This window comes from Salvia miltiorrhiza, chromosome 5, assembly GCF_028751815.1.
Source record: "Salvia miltiorrhiza cultivar Shanhuang (shh) chromosome 5, IMPLAD_Smil_shh, whole genome shotgun sequence".
Lineage (NCBI taxonomy): Eukaryota > Viridiplantae > Streptophyta > Magnoliopsida > Lamiales > Lamiaceae > Salvia > Salvia miltiorrhiza.
Genome location: NC_080391.1, coordinates 54,908,956 through 54,929,758, shown reverse-complemented (window position 1 = coordinate 54,929,758; position 20,803 = coordinate 54,908,956). Strand labels below are relative to the sequence as shown.

General features: G+C 34.6%; 3 protein-coding genes across 7 annotated transcripts; 1 reads left to right on the top strand and 2 right to left on the bottom strand.

Moving 5' to 3' along the window:
- The first annotated feature begins 1,258 nt into the window (after positions 1-1,258).
- On the top strand, positions 1,259-3,054 carry LOC131025168 (uncharacterized). Of its 4 annotated transcripts, XM_057954800.1 has the most exons (3): positions 1,306-2,435; positions 2,737-2,769; positions 2,915-3,054. In XM_057954800.1, exon 1 carries the CDS (start codon positions 1,447-1,449, stop codon positions 2,428-2,430), a length of 984 nt encoding a protein of 327 aa, XP_057810783.1. In that variant the 5' UTR covers positions 1,306-1,446; the 3' UTR covers positions 2,431-2,435; positions 2,737-2,769; positions 2,915-3,054. The 4 variants fall into 4 exon arrangements, with proteins under 4 accessions (XP_057810784.1, XP_057810783.1, XP_057810781.1 ...); XM_057954801.1 differs by lacking the exon at positions 2,915-3,054 and having other exon boundaries at positions 1,259-2,435; positions 2,644-2,877; XM_057954798.1 differs by lacking the exon at positions 2,737-2,769.
- A 1,827-nt stretch (positions 3,055-4,881) lies between these two features.
- LOC131025167 (probable WRKY transcription factor 4) lies at positions 4,882-8,813 on the bottom strand. Of its 2 annotated transcripts, none has more exons than XM_057954797.1 (4): positions 8,270-8,813; positions 5,903-6,582; positions 5,653-5,814; positions 4,882-5,501 (listed from the first exon to the last, which is right to left on the bottom strand). In XM_057954797.1, exons 1-4 carry the CDS (start codon positions 8,624-8,626, stop codon positions 5,225-5,227), a joined length of 1,476 nt encoding a protein of 491 aa, XP_057810780.1. In that variant the 5' UTR covers positions 8,627-8,813; the 3' UTR covers positions 4,882-5,224. The 2 variants fall into 2 exon arrangements, with proteins under 2 accessions (XP_057810780.1, XP_057810779.1); XM_057954796.1 differs by having other exon boundaries at positions 5,653-5,817; positions 8,270-8,761.
- Positions 8,814-13,801: 4,988 nt separating this feature from the next.
- LOC131025166 (eukaryotic translation initiation factor 5A-2-like) lies at positions 13,802-16,059 on the bottom strand. Its single transcript, XM_057954795.1, has 5 exons — positions 15,743-16,059; positions 14,986-15,108; positions 14,789-14,845; positions 14,323-14,397; positions 13,802-14,201 (listed from the first exon to the last, which is right to left on the bottom strand). The coding sequence occupies exons 1-5, from the start codon at positions 15,863-15,865 to the stop codon at positions 14,100-14,102; spliced, it is 480 nt and encodes a 159-aa protein (XP_057810778.1). The 5' UTR covers positions 15,866-16,059; the 3' UTR covers positions 13,802-14,099.
- Between the last annotated feature and the right edge of the window lie 4,744 nt (positions 16,060-20,803).

Sequence of the window (20,803 nt, the reverse complement as noted above, 5' to 3'; positions counted from 1 at the left end):
GATGGAAGAAGGTTGAGGGCTGTGATAATGACATCATGGATGGACGAAAATCCCGGTAGGAGATTTTATGGATGCCGAAATTGTAAGGTATGTTTGTGAGTTCCATTAGTTGTGTATTTGTTGAACTTTAGGCCATTAAATCCCATTTCTTGTTTTAGACGAAGAATTGTGGTTATTTTGATTGGCTTGACGAACCAATTAGTGAAAGAGATAAAGACGTTATCAATGAGTTGAAGGTCATGAAGAATAAGGCAAGCTCAAGCTCGGAATAGATGGATATGGAGATTGAATTTGCCAAGATTTGGAATGTCATTGAAATGCTGAAAGAAGATTCAAAAAAATTATAGGAAGAAATCTAGATTGGTTACTGCAATGTTGATTGTTTCTTGGTTGTTTATAGCATATTATGCACTAGTTTAGTCTCCCTTTGTGAATTTCGTTCTACTATGTTTTGAAAATTGGAAATGAAAGGGAGCTATTTTGTGTCATACATGATTGATATTTTGCTATTTGCAAAATTGCAAGGATCATTGCATATCCATATGATCATTTGGTGTTTACAAGAATGTAAGAATAGATGCAATCATCATCATTAAATCCTTGATGTTTGGAATTTTCGAGTTCGAATGAGGAAGAAACGAAGTAGCGTCGATTCATATGCCTTGTCTGATACCAACACCCGCTCAAATATTTATGGTGGGACCCACGAATTAAAAAAATGGAAAAAAAATATATTAAGTAAACGGCGTTATGTTGGCATTAGGGTTTAGGGTTTATTTGTTCGATTTTTATTACCATAGGGGTTTATTTGACACCCCCCTTGCCATAAGGTGCTCAATGCCATAGGGGCTTCTACGTTAAGGGCTAATCTGATACTTAACCCAATTTTTATTAAAGTAGTATCCATTAGGACTCTTCATCATATAAGTTACTATTTCCTATTATATAATTTTAATAATTTATAATTAAAATACACAAAGAATTACAATTTTAATTTTATTAGAATCTTTGGAATTAAAATTAATTATGTAAAGATGAAACCTATAAAATAAATATGAAGACAAAACTAGGTGATGTTTAATTAAATAAAATTAAATTTTTATTATAATTTTATGAGTTCTATAAGATTATACTTTTAAAATATTAATCAATAATTAGTTCAAAAATACATTAAAATGATAAATATTGCTATAAAATAAAATAAAATATAAATTTACACACATAACAATTTATTCATTAGAATAATTTCTTTTTACGTGCGTTCTCTGCTGTATATATAAACCGATAAAAAAGAAAGAAAAAAAAAATCAATAAGATAGCACGAAAGTTGGACTCAGCTCAGAAATTGTTTATATCCGCTGCCATCTCTCCACTTCATCGTCTTCTCGAATCATCTCTCTCTCTCTCTCTCTCTACAGAAAGCCTGAAACTTCACCTCCGGCATCCATGTCAGCACACAGCCTAAACCTCTGCGGAGTGCTCTCCGAGACCAAGCGCATAATCAATGCTCACTCCCGCCATTTCTTGGCGCTCTCAGTTCTCTTCCTCCTCCCCCTCTCCTTCTCTCTCGTCGTCTACCCTTCCCTCTCTCACTCCCCTTCGCCCCTCTCCCACTACCACCGCTCCCTCTTCTTCTTCTCCTCGCCGGACCTCCCACCCATCGCCAGATCCCACTTCATCCTCGCAACTGCCTACGCCCTCTTCGTCGCCTTCTTATCCCTCTGCGCCACCGCCTCAATCACCCACAGCACCTTCCACGGCTTCTACGGCAGGCCGGTGAAGTTTGTTTCCTCAATTAAGTATGTGCTCATATCGTTTCTACCCCTAATTGGAACCCTAATTATCAGCAAGTTCATTATGGGGTTAATTGCTTTCGGATTTGGGGGTTTTACCATGATGGTGTATAATGCCCTAGCCCTAATTGGGGTTGAAATCGACTATACCAATTTGTATTTCTTGGGATTTGTTGCCTTGATCACTGCTCTGCTCTTGGGGGTGCTGATTTACCTGCAAGTGGAGTGGTGCCTGTCGTTCGTGATCGTCGTTGTGGAGTCGAAATGGGGGTTTGCGGCGCTGAGGAGGAGCGCGAGCTTGGTGAGAGGGATGAGAGGCGTGGCGCTTTGCTTGATTCTGTTGTTTGAATCGCTGCTTGGCTTACTGGGCTTGCTGTGCTCGACGGTGGTGCCCAGCGCGGGCGGATTGAGCAGCAGGGACTGGATTAGCTGGGCATTCGTGTTTCAGGCCGTCGTCTACACGGGGTTTATGACGATTCTGATGCTCTACAGTGTGGCGGCTACTGCTGTGCTGTATATGTATTGCAAGGCTTTGCAGGGGGAGCTTGCCTTTGAGATTGCGGAGGAGTTCGCGCAGGAGTATATCCGGCTGCCTTTCGATGATGGGAAGCTTTCCCACGTTGTCTACGTCGTGTAGCTGAGGTTTGCAGCTTAAACCTTGTGAAATTTTCCTGCTTATGACCTTGCTATATCCTTGATTTACAATGCTTCTGCATATGCTGTTAGAGGTGTATCTTGTGTAGTTGTGGAGTTGTACAGGAGATGTAGACTTGTGATAGTTAAAGCCTCTGGTTTTACTCAGTGCTTAATAAAAAAATGATCTTTTTGAATGAGATTGCCTTTTTTGAAGCTTCTTAGACTTGAGATGGCAATGGATTCATCTTTGTGGAAGATAGGAAGACTAAGTGAGGTTTTGCTGTTGGATTTGTGTGTGTGTTTGCAGGGTTTATCACTCAACTACTGCAATCTTATTATGGTATGTTTGTGATGTTAATACTTGCAAGGCAATATTTGATTGTGAGAGTTCTGATAAATGAAACTAATAAGTAAACTTCATTAGCATCATCAAGGTTTAACGTGTTCATCGCTCGTCGCTGAATTTTTGCCACCTTATGTTTCAGGCAAGAGGCATGTTGCCTTGTTGAGCACCTTGACTGTGTAGAACTGATTTTCAATAGACAGATGCTGAGCTCTTGGTTTTACATATGTTTTTCCACATTCATTATGCAAAATATAGTTCACATTCACATGCTCTTGCTCATATATTTCACAACTTCAATTCTTGATCGTAGTCTTTGTTGACATACCATTGGCATAAACCTCATTAGATTTCATTTCCATGTTAACTTACTGCAATTTTATTGTGCTCGACTTCTTGCAAAACTTTGTGGTAGAGGCTAAATTATGAGGTCTTATTTATGCCATTTTTCCCTTTTGGAATTTGTATGATTTACCCCCTTTAGACAAACATGATATTTGATGAATCATTTCAAGATTTATTGTTTGGATTGTTTGGATTGTTTGATGTATTGTTTATTAGAATGTAATGAAGTATACATCGAAATAAAAGAAACAAAGTACTAAGTACGAATTTGCAATGATTTTTTTACCATTTGTATCACAATAATTTTATTAGAAAATGTACTTGCAACTTAAAGATGGAAAATTACAACTTTACAACTTTAAATAATTTGTCATATTCTAAGGCTTTTCAGACGTCCTACTATTTAATTTAACTTAATACTATAATAATAAAAAGTTCCTACAAAAAAGACATTATTTAATTTTTACGTCCGCTAGTCAACTGTAAGAATCGAAAATTAAGAGTTTTAATAAATTTGGTACAAACATTGGGAAAAAAACGAGAGTATGACAAAAAAATATACACTGATCAAAAAACAATATTCCCTCTGTTCTTCTTTAAAGGCTGCGTTTACTTTAATGGATAAATGTATCCATGGAAAATGATGGATAACACAAATTTATGCCTTTAAATGTCTCCTTCTTTTTCCAACATCTGACATAAAAAGAGATGCTCACCATTTTTCCTTCCTTATTTTCACTTCAAGGATGAATAATTATCCATCCATTTTTGGTGTGATAATATTATTCATCATTGAAATGAAAATAAGGAATGAAAAATGGTGAACATCTCTTTTTGTGTCAAATGTTTGAAAAGGAATGAGACATTTAAAGGCATAAATTTATGTTATCCATCATTTTTAATGGATAAATTTATCCATCAAAGTAAACGCAGCCTAAGTATCCTATTGAGAAAAAAATATTTGTCCCTATTGAGACCAAAATAATACTCCTAGTATTTTCGTTACAAAGTTCTTATGTAACCCTTTTCCTTTAATACTATCATAAGGTAGCCATTATTTATGTGGGAGAGAATCCAAATTCTTCAAACTTATTACTCCTAATAACTACTGGAGTAGTATTTTCGTTCAATTCAGATATTTCATTTTTTTTGTCAGCCATCTTGATCTAAATTTGTTATCCAAAATAATAAGTTTCAATTCAATTTAAACTCTTGATTTGCTAAATATTGTCAATACATGGTAAAATTATCCTAGAATATAAAATGATCCCAGACGTGTAGAAAGAACATGAAAATACAAGCAATTAAAGAATAAAATTTTGCATGGTATTATAGCAGAAACTTTATGATGTGATCAAGAACAAGCTAGCATACAAAAATTAAAATTAAAATGCCTAATGCTTTGCTGAATCCATTTAATATCATGACCATCGGTTCTGCAGACGGTTCCACGGTCCGAACCGTGGAACTGTCAGTTTCGCATAATAACATGGTTCACGGTTCGAACCACGCGATTACAGTTCCGAACCGTAAATCAATAGTTCGAGATTTTTGGAACTGAAAATGGACCGGCCGAACAAGATTACGGTTTCGGTTCAGAACTGTTGACCACAGTTCCAATTCCAGAACTGTTGACTTCCGGTTCGATTCGACGGTTCCAACTTTTTTGACCACCTCATGGGAATCTTGCAAACTTCATGTCTCATATCCTACTTGACAATTAGGGGCAACTTTTGGAGGCTTGTGAGAAACATTTATTCAAACTTGCACACAAAAATATATACTATATATTTCTTGAAAAGGCAAGGTTTCAATAATCCTTCCCCATCGCTCACACAAAACGAAATTATCAATATAAATAATTTACAGAAAGAATGCAGTATCAGTAACACTACAATCACTCTTTGCGTGTCGATCAAAATTTACAAACACTCGTATTCAAAGCTCACAACTTTCTTTTTGTATAATCTGGTTTTTCGCAACCTTTGGAAATGTGTTAATATGATTGTAGCCATATTCAAATAATGGCTCAAGCATATATAGCACACTGTGTTTCATCAAAAGTAATCTCATCATATACCTTGGTGGTATGCTTTTCTGGAGAGGGTTAAGTTATCTGTTCTTCCTTGAACCGGAGAAGGGCGACAGATTGCTGCTCGTTTCCATATTCGATTCCTCTACTCGCTGCTGGTCTGTTGGCCACGGGGTTCTGAGGTCTGAACTGTGTGGCAGCATTGGCATTTCCGTGGCTGCTGTTCTTAGCAGCTGGTACGTCGTGGTTATGCTTCCCCTCGTACGTAGTTATTACTGCTTTCGGGTCACTTGCAGCCCGCTCTACATGCTTACGGACATTACACCCAGCAGTCGTGCACTTGTAGTAGCTTCTGCAGAGACGCCAAGCAACGGGAATTTTCAGGAAAATGTAGTCGATATATATAAGCAAAGGCAATTAGGCATGAGCAGATAATAAGACATCCTCACTATATGAGTTATTAGTTTCCAGTTAAGAAGAAGTGAGAACAAAAGGTATATCACCTTGGGTAAGGGTTCCCTTTAACAACCTTCTGCCCATATTTTCGCCACCTATAACCGTCGTCTAAGAGGTCAACTTCACTAGTCGTCTGGACAATGATCCTAGGCTCAGTAACTGTTCGATGGGAAGAAGATGCTTGCTCGGGATTCTGGACCTCAACAATCCTGCTAATGTTTCCAGCACAGAACAATATCAAGAAAAGGACTAAACCACCATTGGTTGGCAAGCTGTTCACACTATGAAACAATGTACCTTCTTTTCGATTCGGGTTCATCCTCATGTCCGTCATCAACTCTAGTTTCGCCACCAGCCACCTCCTCGCTGTCACTTGATCCAGATACTTGTTCAGGAGTAAGCTGGCTCGACCCTTGATCTTTAGCTCCCCCTTCCTCGGGCTTGCTCAGCCTGTCACCGCCAAACTCAGAGCTTCTCTGAGGATTCATTGTTCCGTTTGAGCCTCCACTGTCTTTGGGGCGCTTACTGGGTTGGGGATGGTTGTGTTGACCTTTGTATATGATTTCGGTTATTTGACCATCGAGAGAGCGTTCCACTTTCTTTTTTACCGGACAGCTTGGATGAGTGCATTTATAGTAGCTTCTAGGGAATTCACTTCCCTTCACCTGCTTCTGCCCATATTTCCGCCAATTGTACCCATCATCAGTTGGCTTATCAACAGCAAAGTTAGCAGGTTGAAATTTCTGATCCGATTGAGAAAAATCAGACGACTCTTTGATATTCTTTGTGTCAGGCAAAGGTGGAGGTATATGCTGCTGAAACGATGCGTTGGAAGGAATAGGTTGCATGTGTGATATGGATGAGGCAGGAGCAGATGGGAAAGATGAGTATTGAAATTGCATTTGAGCTTGAGCTTGAGCTTGAGCCTGACCACTAATCTGGGCTAGGATTTGATGATGCGACAACCCAAAATGGCCCTGTTTCAATGAAAAAGAACAAAGACAAATATTAGTGCTAGTCTTACTATCTAAGTTATTCTGCTCCCATATCTCTCGCAAACTGCTCTAGTTTACTAAAATTGTGCAAAACAACTACACCATAAGAAAAACTGAACCCACATTTCAGTTTCGAGGAAAGATTCTTTTAAGCTAGTGGTTAGAGCTCCAGGAATTGCAATATGGATAAATACCTATGAACCATGCACAAGGATTCAAGAACTCTCAAATTTTATCACCGTATTAGGCCTGCATAAAAACATATATCCACATAGAGGATGAATATGAGACCAGCAAAAAGGAGCATAGGAGAAGAAATAGCTGTTTTTCACACAATTTTATAACCTAGAGATTTAAAACTAAAGACAGAAAAAGAAAAATGAACAGACTTCCCCCCAGAATGGTGCGTCGGATCCTTCTCCATCATTTAATTCAGAGTGGTATTTAGCAGAAGAAAGGTCACACAACTTGTAATGTAGTGGGAGGTACAGAAAATCGGTCCATTTTGCCCTAAAATCTATAAGCTCGTGCTCATGACCATGGAGTGGTTGCTTCAGACATAAAAAAATTTCTAATGGTATGGTAGCATATTTCAATCAAAAAGATCAAAACATTGTAGACACATGCACCTCAAATAACCATTGTAGACTATCTTAGAGAATAGCATAATCTATTCAAAGCATAGCACATACTATTATTCTAGAAAGATAATGACTCAATGAATTGTAATAGCTACCTATAGATTCATAAAACTACTAAAATCAAGTCCTATTAGAGTAGTAGCTAAGGGTGTATTTTGCCATGTTTCACCCTGATATTTTCCTTTCTCAAGTCTTTCTCCCGGAATATAACCAGACACATTCAAGTTTAGTGTGATCCGATGCATTTCCTTTCTAACACCTCATTCTCAACTTACTCTTCCGGAAACACCCTAAATAACGTCAAGATGAGCTTTCAACTTTGACATGGAAGTGTGCCTGATGTATAACTCCTGCTACCTCTATGCTGTTAGGATAAACAATCATGACATTCCACTACGAAAACAATAAACTCCAGAGTACACCAAGAACTACCCCGTTGATTTTATGCTATAACATTGGCAATATAACATTCTCTTGAACCTACCAAATGCTTCAATCTTCATCAACCAAATTCTTTTGTTGTAGACATCGCCTCAACTTTATCCGGAGAATCATAGATCTCGAATCATAGATCTCCCGGTCGGATAAAAGTGTTACAAATAGTTCATTTGTCCTTCTAAACTAGATAGATGATCTTGCATTAGTTAACTTCTACCCTGTTTCAACATCAAATTAGATAGCTGATCTCACATTGATCAAGTGAAACTGACAAATATGAGGATTGAAAGTGCAGCTTCAACTTTAAATTCTAATAACATTTCCAAACATATTTTGATATCTATAGTGCAAATTCCTCTTCCCCTGAACTCCAAAGCCAATCGAAATCTCTATATGATTCCGAAAATTAAAAAAACAATTAATTTTCCCCCAATTTCTGATCATCCGAAGCAATCCGTTTTCTAGTCCAAAACTAATCCGCTTCATTAAAACGACATTAGCAGCAAAAACGAACTCATATAATTAGGTCAAATAACTGACACACACACGCGCGCGCGCGCGGTGAATCAAACACCTTGATCAAGTAGTACCTGCGACGACGAAAACAAATCCGGCGAATCGAGCAAGGTCGCCGGACTCAATCCCGGCGGCACAGTGAACGTTCCCGCCCCCGGCGGATGCGACACGGCCAGAACGGCCGGCCTGTTCTGCTGGAACCTAAACTCGTCCGCCGGAGACTGCACGGCGCCGGCGAGGAGCTGAGAGAAGGAGCGGCAGTCATTGTCGGGGTCGTTCTCGGCGAAGAAGCTGGAGACCAAGCTCATCGGCCCCGGGCTGGCGCCCGCCCCGCCGGTGAAGAGGCTCTCGATTGAAGTTCGCGGCGGCAGAGTGATCGACGGCGGAGGTTTGGACGACGACGACGATGGCGGTGGCTTGTTCCCAGCCATTGGATTCAGCCTCACTTTGACTTTCGATTGCTTTTTGGGTGTTTTAAAGCCTTTGCTTTTTTGGGTTTCTAATTTCTCAAAGTCGTCGTTTTGCAATTTCCTCTTTCTCTCTCCTTCTCTCTCTCTCTATATATATATATATATGTGCTTTCCATTTTCCGGCGCACTGAAATTCCCTTTTTTTCTTCTTCTAATTTTGTGAGCATACAAATGGGAAATAACTGTGTCAGTTAGCTCGCTATTTTCTTCTGGCAGATATAAAATTAATTAAATTTGGATTATTCCTAAAAAAGGTCTCAACATTGTAGTATCTTTTTAGATCGAATTGTACAATTATTACAGATATGGCATGCATCTGGCCATTTTCAGATTAAAAAAATTAAAAATAAATAACTATAATATGGATAAATAGTAAAAGTACTTGAAAACTTAATAATTTTGAATAGAAAATTTTATAGTATAAATTTATGGTTGGTCGTAATGTGATAACATGCATATACTATTGGGGTTATAACAAAAAAAAACAAACTTTGAAAAAAGTTGTAATTTTTACATGAACTTTTAATTAAGTATGAATTTGTATTTTTGTTGCAATTTTCACCTGAATTTGATTTTCGGTGAAAATATAATTTAGTTGGCAGTCGAAAATTCATATGATGTTGGTCTAACTTATGATGATAGGAGGTCTAAGAATGCAAAAGTTAATATATTTGACTTAATTTTGATTGTCAATTAAGCTATAATTTCATTGAAAGTCAAATTTATCTGAAAATTGCAACACAAATATAAATTCGTCTATTTTTTATCTTAATTGAAAATTCAGATGAAAATTACAATTTTTTCCATACTATGTTAATAATCTTTCATATACATTAATGTTTATAAGAAATTAAAACTTATTAAATGTGTGTGGTCATAGATAATAAATGTTGGATTAGTGTAATAGATAGAAGAGCTTGGTTATACCTTTTTTCAACGGTGTTTTTTGAAATTATTTTGTTACACTTGATGAATGCTACATATCACTTAATGATATTCTCAATAATCACAAGAAAACATTCGTGCAATGGATAAATTGTGACGAAGATGAATTAGGAAATAAGTGAAGGGCTCGATTGATAATTCTTTAAAAATAAAAGGGTTGAATTGAAAATCACCTGCATCGGATACAGCTACCATTGACCAATAACAGGAAATTTATTTATCACATTAATAACTATACAACTAGAAGTAATGATTTACTATATGTCTATATCTATACCGACTAAAGAAATGTTATTAAAATAATATTTTCTTATCCTTTTTGTCGTTTTAAGATTTATGCTCCTCTGAAATTAGTATATTACTCCCTCAAATCCTTAAATTTTTCATATTAAAACTAAAAATAACACAATCGCGACTTTAATTTCTGAATTAGATAAAAGTTATGTACCACGTTATTAATCGTGCTAACAATATTTCGACGTTTAAATGAATCTCAAATCAAACATAAGATAGTTGGGATCATGTCTCCAAATTTAGAAGAATTCTTAATCAATTCAGACAAATCAATTTATATGCATTTGATTGGCAATTAATCTGGTTTGAAATTAATTTCAGTTTTTGTTTGAATTTTTTCATCTCTGGTACGAAGAGTAGAAACAACTTTCAATACTATAATTCAATTAAAATTATAAGAGATATCTAAATATAATCAAATAAGCAACTCGTATGCAAACGAGACTTCTACATCACACAAATATAATATAAAAAAGGTAATAAAATCAAAATAAACCAACATGCACGCAGACACACTGGCGGATCCAGTATAGGACATTGGGGGTACAATTGTACCCCCAAAAAAATAGTATCAATGTTATATAGTCATGCTTTATGATTAATAGTAATATTTTTCGTATTTTGTACCCCTTGAAATTTAAAATTTTCCTCCAATTGTATGTTCCTTTTCGTTTTTCCTTTTTTCTCATTACAAACACGGGCAGAGAACACAGTATTGGTGAAAAAGACAGTGTTCGTGACCTGAATCTCACCTCTTTGTAATTATATGCTCATTTATCGCACCCCCAAATTTAAAATCCTGGATCTACCACTGCACAGACGAGACCTTTACACCACACATGGAGAAATAACTGCATGCAGACGGGATCACTACTATTATAAAAGTGAAAAAAATTACACCGCACGCAGGTAGGATTGAACTCGAGACCTCTCACAAAGAAGAGACTTTGGATGCCTCAGTTTTTATACTTGAGCTATACCTTATTGGTTTATTCTCAATTCTTCCGTCGGTCGTGAAGATTTTTACGATGAACATAATGCATCATCTTGCTATTTGAATCCTATAATAATAATAATAATAATAATAATAATAATAATAATAATAATAATAATAATAATAATAATAATAATAATAAATTTCGCTGTAAATGTTAGGTAATAATTTTATTTATCCACCTCGATTCGAAATAAAATTTCAAATCGAATTAAATCCATTTTTAAATTGGATGAAAACCCAAATTTTTACTGCTGTGTTGATCTAGGATGATGTGAATACAATTGACATGAGCTGTAATTCTTAGGTTTTAGGTGATCAGCTCTATAAAATTTGGACCCACAAATAATTAATTTCAATATGAATTTGTGCAGTAATTGTCGCAGCCTATGGTTTTAGAGTTGTACGATATAAATAAAGACACGCACCAAGGATTGAAAATGAAGTGCTATCCGAATAAATTGTTTGGATACACACTTATTTATATCACAAATATATGTACAAGTCATGGTATTTTACACACAGCCAGACTTTCAATTTAAGGGGTCTAATTTTTTAAATAAAATTAATAATTAAATAAAATTAAAAATAATTATTAATATAATTATAATATTATTTAATTACAAAAAGTGCCTTCAAATTGACTTTCAAATTCATATAAATCAATTTCAAAAAATTAAAATGAATAAAACTTTGCAAGGGGAAGTAACTTTCAATAACCAAATTCGAAAAATAAATCTCTATGATCCAAACATAACATGCATAACTTAATTATGTGTTCACTTCATCAAAATATCGATTCAACTCTAAAACTTGTATGTCGATAACAATGTAAAAATAGCTCAACTCAATAATGATAGTCATAGAGATAAATTTATATTTTGTATTTTTATAATATATTTTTAAAATTATGATATTAACCTTACTCGTACTAAAAATTTGAAAGGGCCCAATGACCCCCTTCCCTAGCTCCGTCCCTGCCTATGAGTATTTATGTGATATCACATTAAAATACTCGATTTAATTATGCGAACTAACCTTATATATAGTAGTTGACACAGAAGGAGATGGGAAGGGCTTAAGACCCTACTAATATTTTAATGAGGTGTTCTCCCGTGCAATCGGTTGCATCGTGCAATTGATTTCTGAATGACATTACTTCAACATACAAATGACACTTGAAGATCTTCAAGTGTCATTTGTATGTTGAAGTAGCGTCATTCGAAAATGTTCAAGTGACATTTTCCGAATGAAGTAGTGTCATTATGGAAACCAGTTGCACGGTGCAACCGGTTGCATAGGAGTATTTGTGTATTTTTTAATAGTGTCAAATTTATTACTCACTCCGTCCACAATTTAAAGCCCCATTTTGGTGTGGGCACGGAGACTAAGAAAGCTGAAAAAGATGATGTGGATAAAATATAAGGGTAGTTGACTAAAGTGATAAAGGTGTTGTGAGTTGATCCACTAGTGATAAAGTGTAGTAAATATAAAATATAAAAATGATAAAAATGTTTTATGATGGGTTTATTAGTGGCAAAAGATAGTAAATATAGGAAAAAAAAAAGAAGAGTAAAAAAAGTACAAAAAACATAATAGAGCTTTAATATGTGGACAAAATTTTAAGAGGAAGTAGGACTTTAAATTGTGGACGAAGGGAGTAATATTTTCAAAAAAAAAATCTATTTTTTAGAATCGGTATAATTTTGTCGATGAAAATATATGCAATATACATTTCAAATTAAATATCATATGAAGAACTATAATTCAAAAAATATGTATATAAAATTTAGCAAATATTAACAAATTATCATTTTATGTTATATGATTTCACTTTGATGCTCGTGAATCGCAAGGGAGGATTAGCGCTAATTGTATATAAACAAAAACCAAGGCTATTAGATTAACAAACTATACAATTTGATATTTGACGATTTAGATGATCAAATAGATTCAAAAGTATCAAATCCATAGACGAATAATAATATCCATCTAAAGTATTTGCAAACTAAAGAATTAATTGACAACTCTTATGAACAATGATGTAAACAAGAAATATTAAGAAAAAACGATTAGAAAGTGACATCTACAGTAATTGAAAGCGACGCTCGAGTAGACTGAGGGAAGAGTGAGTGCGTGCACGGCACGTAAGATCTATAGATAAGAATCACTATTGAGAGAATATTTGCCTATATTTATAAACTGTTTTAAAAACTATAGACTATACAAAAGTATTAGATAAAATAAGCTCCAAATAAGTTTATAAGGTGAAAATTACAAGTTCATCAACAATCAACTAGATCTTTCTTGTTCAGTATTATATTGTAAATTGTAAATAACAACCAAATTATAAAAGCAATTTTATTACTCCCTCCACCTGTGAATTTTTTTACCATTTTCATTTGTTCACATTAAATATAATTCTTTTTTTCATTTTATAACGTATATTTATACTTTTATCATCTTTCACACACAATATTTACAAAACACGTATCTCACAGACTCAGCCAACGAAAATATAATCCACTAAAATTAATTTGTCAAACGCAACACACAAGCACTAAAAATATCGGGCCATTCAAACATTCAACTTTTTTTTAATAATTGACAAACGAACTGAATATTTGAAATAAAAACATTGAGATCATTATCGAATGGAATCAAAACTTACTTCAATTTGAATTTATTTAACCAAAGCAAACTATAGCAATATAATGACATTTAACTATAAAAAATAGTGACAAATCACATGTCTCAGGCTTCATAAAAGTTTAAAGCAACAATTACTTCAACAAGAATTTACTCATTCAGGCCAGAAATATAAGCTTTCATCAGCCCAATTCACTCAAAATCAAAGTCAAATAATCATTTTGGTGCAACAAAAACGAGATAAAACGCTTAGATATTCAAAAGTCGTACCAATTGCTGGCAAATTTCAATCCCCACGAATTCAGAACAATAAAATACAATCAAATGTAAAACACAACAGTGTGAGATGAGTAACAAAAGCATAATTTAAACTAGTAACAAAAGCATAATTTAAACTAGTAACCCTTAACAAGTTGCAATTTTTTATAGTCAAGGACGTTACCATCAATTCAGTCACGACAAAGACCAAATATGACGACTCCCTTCATCCATTCTCTAATCTATTAATATCACGCATTTAAAAACCACATGCAAAGTCACCAAAGCACAAAACTACTTGGGACCAATGTCCTTGAGAGCACAAATCTGCTCCTCTCCCATGGCCGACATAACACTCACAACAAGGTCCTTACCCTCAGCAAATCCATCCTTGATCTAGAAATTCAACAAAACATCAAATGTCAAGATATTAATTAATTAATAAAAGTAGTCGTATATATACATATATATCATAAATAAAAAATAGACAAAACATGAGTCTATAACATAGTCCAACCTGAGTAAGAAGAGAATCATCAGTTGGAAGCCTGAGGTCATCCTTAGTGTTGCCATTGTCAGTCAACAGACTCACCTAAATATATTTATCATGCATTATTAACCATGAGATACCATGAGATAAGCAAAGATACATATATTGCAAAGACAAAAACAAAGATACAGATATATTGCTGTCAGTAAACAAACTCGCATAGATATATTTATTAACCATGACATAAAGCAAAGATAAAAGCAAGTATACAAATATATTTTTGTATTTCCAACATGTATTCTTAATGCTAAGATAAGCAAGACAAAAACAAAAATATGTCATGAGCTAAGCACAAATAAAAACAAGATTATAAAGTTGATATCAAAACATGCAAAACTAGTTACAATGCTAAGATAAGCAAAGACAAAAACAAAGATATGTAAGATAAAAACAAGATTATAGAGCTGATATCAAGATATGCAAAACTACTTACAAATCCATCTTCAGAAATGTCGATGAGCTGGTAATCAGTACGGTTCACGTGTGGAACCTATCATTTAGTTAAAATTACTTTAGTGATCACACTAAAGAATAAATGGCATTGAATGACAAAATTCAATATAGAGTATATATACATAAGATACACTTACATCACAAAATATAGAGTATATATATATAAGATACACTTACATCACAATTGTGGGAAGATGGAACAATATCTTCCAATTTCTTTGAAGTAAAAATGTCAATCGCAACGAAGTGACATTTCGCATGTCCGTGCTTTCCAGTTTTGGAAGTTGAGACTTCAACAACCTGTAACAAAAAACTTATCAATTATCATATATAAACTAGTTTGTACTTATCAATTTATCATATATAAACTATCTATAGACTAATTTGTACTTTCAAAGCTTTCAAATACTATAACAGAAACTTATTGCTATCAATTATAAGATAAATACGCCAAATATTAGTGAAATCATTAAACAAAACACTTAGTACTTCGTCATCAACGCAAGAGCTACATAAAAACATAAACGATAGGAATGCGATGCAAAAAACTATTGATCTGGAAATAAGCAATAAATATATCCACATATCACAGCCCAATCCTTAAACGCATTATTCTCAACTTCTTCAGATATTAAAATACATCTAAACGCAGCTAAATCTCACGCAAACAGCTGAAGCAGATAGAATTTTCAATAAAATAAAAAACAAGGCAACAAATAAACAATCCGATCAACTTTTCCACAAGCGTTCTAATTCAGAATATTGCAATCGAATATTATTCAAAACTATCGAAAAACCACAAATTTAGTACGCCGACAGCTCACAAACAAAATCAGCTACGTTTCAGATCTCGAAACAAACGTCTAATATCGGCAAAAACTCAGATCAAATATATAAATTCTCTCGGTTAAATCAGCTGCTATCGGAATCGAACCTTGCAGGGGCGGCCTTTGATGACAATGTATCCGTTCTTGCGGATAGTCCCGGCCTGCTGGGGATAGGTTTTGGAAGCTCCGGCGTCGGCCTTGGATTCGAATTGGTGCTCTTCGTCAGACATCGTCGCAGATAATGCAAAAACCTAGAGAGATAAAGTGGTGGAGGAGTGAGAGCAGCGAGAGGGGCGAGAGGAATAGGTTTGGGATTTTATAGAGATTACTATGTATAGGTGAAGGAGAATTTAGGGTTTTTAGTATCTGGCCGTTGGATTGCCGAGTGGAAGCCGTGGGTGGATGAGATTGTTTTGGGATGTTCGCGTCGAAACGACGCAGTGTTGGGATAAACTTTTTAAATGAAATACTACTTGTATTTTCATTTCTTTTTCTTGTTGTGACACCTAGCGCTGAGTGTGTATAGTTTTTTTTTTTACTTTTACTAGTTTTTGCTCCTACTAGTTATTTAACTAAATTATTAAAAAATATAAATAATTTATAATTTTGAAGTTGAATATTTTTTTATATTATATAATTATGATAAAATTAGAAATATTTTCATAATTTTTTTTAAAAAATATAATATTTTCATAACTTAAAAAATAACATTAATAATTTTTCTAACATATACATATAATAGATCTCACTAATACTATAATTGTTCAAATAAAGATGACTTTTATAGTTGTATATGAGTCAAATCAATGACCAATATCTCAATTAACAACATATTTTTATCAACAATCATTATTAGCTAGTTAAAATATCCATATATTTTTTATTTAAGGTTTCTACTAAGAAAAAAGATTATTCTAAAACTTATTTTTTGTATGCATGTTAGAGTATATTTAATTGAGATCGATAGAGTATATTTTATCAACACGGATGAGGAGAATAGAGATGAGAAAAAGTTGAATGACTGTTTTGAGCTAACCAAAATGTATATTCCTTTTCGGTGTGAATTTATAATTTTTTTAGATAAATTTCAAACTAAAATGAATTAATTTTTTAATGAAATAAATTGAATGAGGAAAATGACATAGATAATATAACAAAAAAATATTTCATACGTAAATAAGAACAAACAAAAAAATTAAAAATAATATTAATTATTTATAAAAATAGTAAAGTGATTTTGGCGGGTAAAAATAACTTAGTATTATTTATATAAATGGTTGAGCTTTTATAAATAACTCATCCTGAGGCGTATAAATAATTATTACTTTGGCTGGAAAAAATAACTTTTATATATATATATATATATATATATATATATATATATATAAAAAAAAAGTAGTTTCGCCTGCATGCGGATAATTTTCAATTTTATGTGAGTTGTAGTTTCGCATGTATGTGGATAATTTTCTCATATCTTTGTGTGGTGTAAATGTTATGTATTTCACTTTTATGTGAGTAGTGATTCTGCTTGCGTGTGGATAATTTTTTTTTTTTTTTGTGACGTAGAGGTTTTATCCGTATAGGAATTGTTTATTTGGTTATATTACAGAAACCTTTTGTAATTCTAAACTTTTTTTTTGGAACGCTTCGAAATAATGATTCTTAATGATTGCGATATATTTCTGGACTAAATAGTCAAATGTTTCATTAATTAATTTTATTTTAAAATTATGAAGTATTAATTTTAATTATTTAATACTCAAATTGTGAAAATTTATACGCCTCAGGATGAGAATTTCGGCATATGAAAGATTAGTAGACTGTTCCAAAGTTGACTTGAAAATATATACAATTAATTCTTTTTAATCTCATGTCAACTCAAAACTATATTATTTTTTGGGTTAATTATATTAAAATGTATGAATTTTACAATATTTTCAATTTTTCTATGAACTTTAAATTTTGTATGAATTTATATGAATTTAATTGGTGGTTAAATTTTTTTACAATTTTTTATTTTGACAACCTCCGAACTGACATAGCGCCTACATGGTATTTAATTGAGAAAAGTAACAATTTAGCCCCTAACAAATACACCCATATGAACTATTGCCCCGTATACTCAACATTCGGTCAATCCGCCCTCGATGTCGCAATTTTGGTGCAATTACACCCCTCCGTCAACTTGTCGTTACACATCGTTTGTTATTTTAATTTACAAATGTGGTTCAAATACCTCCATCATCCTCCTCAACTCCTCATAGGCCATATAATCCACAAACGGCCTAATCGAGATCACATTTTCTAACTGAAACTGATATGAATTAGGATTATCATCGATGATCATCTCCCTGCTCAACTTTCTCTCAATCTCCACCAATCGTTTGTTATTTTAATTTACAAATGTGTTCAAATACCTCCATCATCCTCCTCAACTCCTCGTAGGCCATATAATCCACAAAACGTCCTAATCGAGATCGCATTTTCTAACTGAAACTTATATGAATTAGGATTATCATCGATGATCATCGCCCTGCTCAACTTTCTTTCAATCTCCACCAAATCCTTCACAAATTTTCCATCAACGATCTTGCACGAATCACGATACATTCAGCGAGAAATCGCCTTTCTCCAATCGAGTTTATCGAGAACAATAGAGGCATACTCCTCAATCCCATAGCAATGATTTCTTAAAACCAACTAATTTGGAATTGACATAAAATAACCAACTCATGAACGAGAATACAACTAGTCATGATACCCCACCTAAAAAAAGATTTGATATATAATGTTATCTCTAAAATTTGTTAAAATTAATAGAAAGCAGGAGGTTTGAGAAGTGAGAGAAATGATTTCATTTGATTGAATGAATAATTATCAACTGATTTACACATATTTATACTACCGCAGACTACTAACTGTCTAACTAATACAAGCTGACTCATCAAACTAACTAACAAGAAGCTAACTAATCATCTAATAACTAAGCAAACAATAGACTTCAATATGCTCCAAAAAACTTATCCATGATCATCCAACGGCTCAAGTAACAGCAATCTTCGAAGAGCACAAAATCTAGGCTCAGCAAGAGGCTTGGTAAAAACATCAGCTACTTGATCAGCAGCAGGAACATGACCAACTTCCACAAATTTGTCTTGAACCTTCTCCCGAATAAAATGCACATCGACTTCGATGTGCTTTGTGCGAGCATGAAACACTGGGTTAGAAGACAAAGCCACTGCACTGGAGCTATCACACCAAAGCTTATGAGGTGTGGCAACAGGAAGATTGAGCTATTGGCATAAGGAATGAAGCCAAAGAAGCTCAGTTGTGGTAGAGGCAATAGCTCTATATTCAGATTCTGTGCTACTGTGTGACACCACGTGCTGTTTCTTAGAACTCCAGGTGATAAGATTGGTGCCATAATAGACACAATATCCACCGGTGGAACGCCTATCATCCACACAACTAGCATAATCCGCATCTGCAAAACTGATTAGTTGGGATGAGGAGGAAGGTGAAAAGTGAAGAGCCAATGACATGGAACCTTTGAGATATCTCAGTGCTCGTTTGCAGGCTGCCCAGTGTAAAGTAGCAGGATGGTGCAAAAACTGGCTAAGTTTGTTGACAACAAAAGCTATGTCAGGCCGCGTATGTGTGAGATATTGTAAAGCCCCAATGGTGCTGCGGTAGAGAGATGAATCAGAAAAAGGCTCCCCTCCTTCTTTTGAAAGCCTTGTGGCTGGAGTAATTGGAGTAGAGCATGGATGACAAGAGCTCATATGTGTTTTATCCAACAGCTCTTTAATGTATTTGGATTGGCAAAGAGCATAGCTGGAACCAGACTTGGTGACTTCAAGTCCTAAAAAATAATGCACTTCCCCCATGGAAGTAAGAGCAAACTGTTTGTTCAAAAGATCAATCAAGCTAAGCACCTCAGAATGATCATCACCAGTTATTAAAATGTCATCCACATAAATGAGTATAAGAAGTAAACCACCATTCTTATTTCTGTAAAAGAGGGAGAAGTCAGAGACAGACCGTTTGAAGCCAAGAGAGTAGATGCAGTTTCTCAACTTATCATACCAAGCTCGAGGAGCTTGTCTCAAACCATAGAGAGATTTATTCAGCTTACACACATAATCAGGATGCTCCAAGTCTTCAAAACCTTTAGGTTGGGACATGTAAATAGTATCCTCAAGATCTCCATTGAGAAATGCGTTATTCACATCAATCTGCTGGATACCCCACCCTTTTGAAGCTGCGAGTGCAAACATTAGTCTAATAGTAGAAGACTTAACAACAGGGCTAAAAATTTCTAAGAAATCCACACCAGCCAACTACTCAAATCCTCGGGTAACAAGCCTTGCCTTAAGCTTATCCATCTCACCAGAAGAGAGAGATTTAATTATGTAAAGCCATTTATTGCTGATAATCTTGTATAATGGAGAAGACGGTATTAAAGTCCAGGTACCTTTAATATTCAGAGCCTGAAATTCTTTTTCCATAGCAGAGCACCATTCTGGATGAGCTAAGGCCTCATCATCTGTTTTGGGAAGAGAAGGCAGCTGGGAGGCAGAAGATGATGTAATATTCTGAACAATAAAGGCCTCATGTTGTTGTATAGTGAAGCAGCCTAAAGAAGTAGTGGAGGATGTGAGAGTACCCTGATTAGAATTGACAGTAGCAGAAACTTGATCAACAATATAACTTTTGGGCTTGAAAATCCCACGCTTAGATCTGGTAATCATGGAGTGAGTAGTTGTGGTGGATGATAGGGGAAGAGGAGGAGGAGGTGGTGGTGGTGGTGATGGGGTTGGAGATGGGAGAGGTAAGAGAGATGGAGAGGGTGTTGGAGAGGGAGATGGAGCAGGAGGTGATGATGCAGAGGATGTGGCAGAAAGAAGAGCTGAAGATGTGGAAGAAGATGATGATGATGAAGGAGGAGAACTTTCAGATGAGGGAGAGCTTTCTAATGCAGGTAGATTGACTTGATGTGGAACTGGAGTGTCAGGTAGAGGCAAGATTGGAAGTATATTAGTGGAGTATTCAATAGGAGCAGGACTTGGAAGAGTAAACATATTAGAATAAGGAAACTCTTGTTCTTGAAAATGAACAGTATCTGCAATGTACATTATATTAGAGGGACTGAGACATTTGTACCCTTT